Raw genomic sequence first — 6,000 nt, 5'->3', positions numbered from 1 at the left:
AAAAAAGAGTCTGTGCTAAATAAAGAGGCATGGGCAGAATCCATACAAAAGAAATACACCAGTAGCTGGAATACCACTCCCACGTTACCTTGGCACCTCTTGCATATGCTTGCTTGCTGAACAGGCCCGGGTTTTCTTTTGTCGGGGCCTGGGTTTCACACTTTCTTCCATCACGGCGCCATCACCTTCTACTGAATCAAAGAGTGTGCTCTCAGAGTTCTTACTGGACACTGAAAAACCATCACCAGACGCTGCGGCCCTTTTGACAGACTTAAGCTTCCTTTTCTTAAACTTCTTTGTACTGTTGGATTCCTTGAACCCTTTAAGAGCCTTCCTGCCTTCCACAATCCCAGCCTCACGGCCCACCTGTGATCCTTTACGGTATGCACTCTCAAGGCTCTCAGGCATGGCCATTGCCTCCAATTCCTGGTGATTGGACTTTTTCTTTTTCTTCTTAGACTTGTTTTTATAAGCAGGTGCTGGTAGTTCTGCAGTTTCACCATGTAGGCCCACAGTAGGCCGGGATTCCTGCGTCTCAGTCCCAACCTCGCTGCCCACTTGTGATCCTTCAGGCATGGCCAATGCCTCAGAGTCCTGGTAACTGGACTTTTTCTTCTTTTTTTTCTTAGACTTTTTTTTGTGAGTAGGTCCTAGTAGTTCTGGAGCTTCACCATCCAAGCCCACAGTAGGCCGGGATTCCTGCATATCAGGCTCAGCCTCACTGCCCGCTTGTGATCCTTCAGGCATGGCCAATGTCTCATATTCCTGGTTACTGGACTTTTTCTTTTTTTTCTTACACTTGTTTTTATGAGCAGATGCTGGTAGTTCTGTCATTTCACCCCCTGGACCCATAGAAAGCCAGGACTCCTCCTGGTGGGATTCCGACTGAGGCAGGGCATCCATTGCCCGCTGGCTCTCCTGCACAGCATCCCAGGATGCAGCTTTCCTCCGATGCTTTTTATTCTTTTTCTCCCTAACTTTATTGTGCAGTGCTTCTGATTTATGTGTATGTGACTTTGCAAGTACCTGAAATTTGTCCGTTTTAGGCTCTCCTGGTAACTTCTGTTCCATGCTCCTATCAACACAAATGACATCAACATCCTTTCTAAAATGCTTTGGTGTGTTGCTAATATTTTCTTTATCCACAAGGACAACCGTAACACCTGCTTCCTCTTCCACCTCCAAAGCACTGTATCTTCTCTTTTTTCTCTTTTTGAGTGTAGCAGTGGCATTTTCAGCATCATCATGGATTCTGGATTTTTTCAAAGGAGAAGAAATGAGATGCTGGAAATCTTTTTTCCTCTTTTTCCTCCTAGTTATTTGAGACTGTTCACTTACCAGGGAGGAATCTCTAAAAATTTCATGGGAATGTTTCTGAGGTCTTTCCTTATGTACAGAATACTTTTTCTTTTTCTTGTCAGAAACTGGAGTGTGGATTTCAAATCTGCTTGATTCTCCTTCCATTTTATTCCTATATGGAAATGTGACGACAACAATGGTTTATTTTTGCCTTTTTTTTGAGACAGTCTCGCTCTGTGCCCCAGGCTGGAGGGCAGTGGCGCGATCTCGGCTCACTGCAAGCTCCGCCTCCTGGGTTCACGCCATTTTCCCACCTCAGCCTCCCGAATAGCTGGGACTACAGGTGCCTGCCACCATGCCTGGCTAATTTTATTTTTGTATTTTTAGTAGAGACGGGGTTTCACCGTGTTAGCCAGGATAGTCTCCATCTCCTGACCTTGTGATCCACCCACCTCGGCCTCCCAAAGTGCTGGGATTACAGGCGTCAGCCACCGCCCCGGCCTATTTTTGCATTTTAAACATAGCCTCAGGGGAAAAAAACACAGCAAAATGAAATTGTATGACAAATGACAAGCCTGTAGTCATGATTACAAATTTTATATTATTCTAGATACACAGGTGGCTCACTGGAATTCTGTCTGGTCCCACTGCCTTTATGATGGAGAAAAAAATAGTTAACAGAGAACAACAGTGCCCTGTCCCCCACAGCCTCACCTCTGACTCATCTGTCCAACTCTGCGTTTAAGCCACAAGCAGCTCGTTTCGGTTCCTCAAACACACCACAACCTTTCCCCCCAGCTCTCCATGACATTCTCGTCACTGTCTCCCCACCCTCCTTGCCTCCTGCCATCCTTCAGAGCTTGGTTTGAAGATCAGTTCTTCAAGAAAGTTTTCCCTGATTCCTTGGGCTTGGCCTGATTCCCAAGTAACATACTTGAACATTTAAAAAATAAACACTTAGTCATTTACAGGCTGTCTTCTCTGGTTAAAAAAAAAAAAAAAAAGAAAAGGAAGAAAAAGATGGTTTATCCATCTTGTTCCCCTCTGTGTTTCTACCATGGAGAAGCCATTAGACTCCATTAGAGTGCAGGATCCACAAAACGGCTTCGCAGTGGGGATATCAGGTATCCACTGACCTCAAACCAGAAGTCAGCCTCTTTGTGAAACAAGTTGGATATGCCTTGTTTGTGTCCACCAAAGAGCAAACATTCTGCAAAACACTGGAATAAATTTCATAAGCCACTAACGTTAATACTCACACATCAGGTGTGTGCACTTGGAATTAAAATACAGTAACGGAAACGCACTTTCCAAAACAGATGATTACAAATATAATTTTGCAAACATGTCTTATTTTTCTCTTGGCTCTGTGTTGCTTCTGGGTTTCATTTTTTTTTTTAGATTTTATCTTTGGCTAAATAACACATTTACATGGTACAAAAATCAAAATAATCTTCATATTTCTTCTCCTTTCTTACACAGAAGGTAACATCTATATATTGTGATCTGCACTTGCTATTTTCCGTTAACAACAGACCCCGGAGCTCTCTCTATATCAGCGGTCTTTAAAGTCTGAATGCTAAGCACATTTTCTACAGAAGCTACCTAACTTATCCTGGGTAGTAAATATCAGCTGTATTAGACAAGAAATATGTCACTCCCCCAAGTCTAACACACCTGCTTGTGCTGCCACATCCTCTCTCTCTCTCTCTTGCTGCAACAAAGGAAGTGTCCCTTCTTCTGTCAAAGGCTATTTCCTTCCGTTATAGGAAGGAAAATGTGTGCTGGCTCCCAACCCCCTCCTGCCTTCTCAGAGAGATAGTGGTCCTCCAGGTACCCCATCTCTCTCCTGTATCTTCAGCCTGTGTTTTCTAGCAAAACACCAATAATATTTAATCTCCTCTAACTTAAAAAAGAAAAAAGCAACTGTCGTCTAACCCTAAGTCTCATCCAGCTGTTATCTTTCTTCCCCTTCACAGCAACATTCCTGATAGAGAAATCACTCTTTCCGTTACCTCACCTTTCATCCACTTATTAACCCACATCCTTGGAGCTCCCACCCCACTACTCCACTGAGACTGCTCTGGCAAGAGTGTCTTTAAAGCCACTAACTTCAACAGATGCTTTTCAGGCCCATCTTTTAGTACCTCTTAAAAAATCACAAACAGGGCCGGGCGCGGTGGCTCAAGCCTGTAATCCCAGCACTTTGGGAGGCCGAGACGGGCCAAGATCACAAGTCAGAATCGAGACCAACCCCTGGCTAATACGGTGAAACCCGTCCTACAAGAATACAAAAAAAAACGGGACCGGGCGCGGTGGCTCAGCTCTGTAATCACAGCCACTTTGGAAGGCCGAGACGGGGCGATCACGAGGTCAGGAATCGAAACCTATCCTGGCTACACGGTGAAACCCCGTCTCTACTAAAAATACAAAAAACTAGCCGGGCGACGTGGCGGGCGCTGTGTCCCAGCTATTGGGAGGCGGAGGCAGGAGATGGCGTAAACGGGAGGTCGAGCTTGCAGTGAGCTGAGATCCGCCCCGCACTCCAGCCTGGGCGAGCAGACGCCAGACTCCGTCTCAAAAAAAAAAAAAAAAAAAAAATCACAAATCAGAAGATTTTTTTTTTTTTTTTTTTTTTTTTTTTTTTGAGACGGAGTCTCGGCTCTGTCGCCCAGGCTGGAGTGCAGGGGGATGGTCTTGGCGTCCTGCAAGCTGTGCCTCCCGGGTTCACGCCATTCTTCTGCCTCAGCCTCCAGAGTAGCTGGGACTACCAGTGCCCGCCACAACGCACGGCTAATTTTTTTGTATTTTTTAGTAGAGACAGAGTTTCACCGTGTTAGCCAGGATGGTCTCGATCTCCTGACCTCGTGATTCACCCGCCTCGGGCTCCCAAAGTGCTGAGATTACAGGCGTGAGCCACCACGCCCGGCTGATTTCTTTCTTTCTTTCTTTTTTTTGGAGACAGAATCTCACTCTGTCACCCAGGCTGGAGTGCAGTGGCGCGATCTCAGCTCACTGCAACCTCCGCCTCCCGGGTTCAAGCAATTCTCCTGCTTCAGCCTCCGGAGTAGAATCTGGGATTACAGGAGCACGCCACCAATCCTGCCTAATCTTTGTATTTTTAGTAGAGACGGGGTTTCACCATGTTGGCCAGTCTGGTCTTGAACTCCTGACCTCAGGTGACCCACCTGTCTCGGCCTCCCAAAGTGTCAGGATTACAGGCGTAAGCCACAGCGCCCGGCCTTGATTTCTTTATATAACATTTCCCCTTCCATCAGTTCCTTTCCTTCTTTTTTGTAAATACTTCCTCTGGTCTCTGGAGCCTAGTACAACCTTCTAAATATATAGTCTCTCCCTGCTAAAAACTTTTTAGAGTTCTCCTGTTATTCTTAAGATAAAGTCAAAATCCTCACAGACCTGCAAGGGTCTTCATTTCTTCATAATCTAGCCTAGAGATGGAGAGAGGTAGGTCCATGCCTACTTCTCTACCTCTCACTTCTCTCTAGGTTTCAGAAACCCTGCTTTTTTCAGTTCCCATCACACTTTTGGCAGTTATAATATGATCGGCTTCTTGAGGGCTGGAATTTTGGCCACCTTGCTCCCAAATGGCTCCCCAGTGCTCCAAACATATTGAAAGAAGGGATATGCATTTATCCCCCCTTACTCAGAACATACACTTCCCGCCCTGCAGGTATGTGCTCAAACCTGGTCCCCGATTCTCTCACCGCCTCTGAGGTGCCAGAAAGACCTCGCTCTGCTCCCGGGTGGGCTGGGCGCTCCAGGACTGAGAGGGGAGGAACCAACCAGATGTGAATTCTCCATCTTCTCACTCCCAAAGACCCAAGCCTCGGGCAGGCGCGGTGGTTCACGCCTGTAATCCCAGCACTTTGGGAGGCTAAGGCGGGTTGATCACCTGAGGTCTGGAGTTCGAGACCTGCCTGGCCAACATGGTGAAACCCCGTCTCTACTAAAAATACAAAAATTACCTAGGCGTGGTGGCGGGCGCCTATAATCCCAGCTACTTGGGAGGCTGAGGCAGGAGAATCGCTTGAAACCAGGAGGCGGAGGTTGCAGTGAGCCGAGATCGCGCCACCGCACTCCAGCCTGGGCGACAAGAGCAAGACTCCATCTTTAAAAAAAAAAAAAAGACCCAAACCTCAGTTTCCCCAAGATAAGGCCTGGGGCGAAGACCGCGGCCTGGAGACCTCAGGCCAAAAGGTGGGTCTCCCAGAAGACGGGGAAATCCACCACCCCACGCTGGGTTTTTACGTGCGCATTTTGAAATACAGAAACAACTAACAAAGGCGCTTTCAACTTACCCTCCGAAAGCGCTGCCACCTTTCTCCCAACCCGGAAATGCTGCTGTTAAGGAAGCGGAAGTAGTAATGCGTCGCCTTCCGGCCCCCTCGGCGTCACGCTGTCATGGTAACAAGGCTGCCGCTAGGCAGTGGAGGCGCGCGCATTTGTCTACCCATTTTCCTTCTAGGTCCTTTAGAGGTCAGGTGGGGTAGAGCGTGCTCCCAAAACGAAGAAAGTAGGACAGAATCCCCCTCCATTGACGTACTAATGCATGCGTGCATTCCATTTATTCCAGTTTTTGGTGAACTCCAGGAACAACTTGGGAAGACAGATGATAAACAAATCAACTAAGATAATTTCAGATTATCTTGTAAGGAAAATAAAATAGGGTAACATGATGGA

General features: G+C 47.0%; 1 protein-coding gene across 1 annotated transcript in view; it reads right to left on the bottom strand.

The window, feature by feature from the left end:
- Positions 1 to 5,674, bottom strand: part of TTF1 (transcription termination factor 1) — a 32,245-nt gene extending 26,571 nt beyond the window's left edge. The window contains 2 exon segments of the mRNA XM_017849889.1: positions 87 to 1,471; positions 5,619 to 5,674. Of these exon segments, the coding sequence (XP_017705378.1) occupies positions 87 to 1,464 (1,378 nt within the window). The 5' untranslated portion in view covers positions 1,465 to 1,471; positions 5,619 to 5,674.
- Between the last annotated feature and the right edge of the window lie 326 nt (positions 5,675 to 6,000).

This window comes from Rhinopithecus bieti, unplaced genomic scaffold (genome assembly GCF_001698545.2).
Source record: "Rhinopithecus bieti isolate Rb0 unplaced genomic scaffold, ASM169854v2 scaffold_31823, whole genome shotgun sequence".
Lineage (NCBI taxonomy): Eukaryota > Metazoa > Chordata > Mammalia > Primates > Cercopithecidae > Rhinopithecus > Rhinopithecus bieti.
The sequence above is the reverse complement of the archived record's forward strand: the minus strand, read 5'-3'. Positions and strand labels throughout refer to the sequence as shown.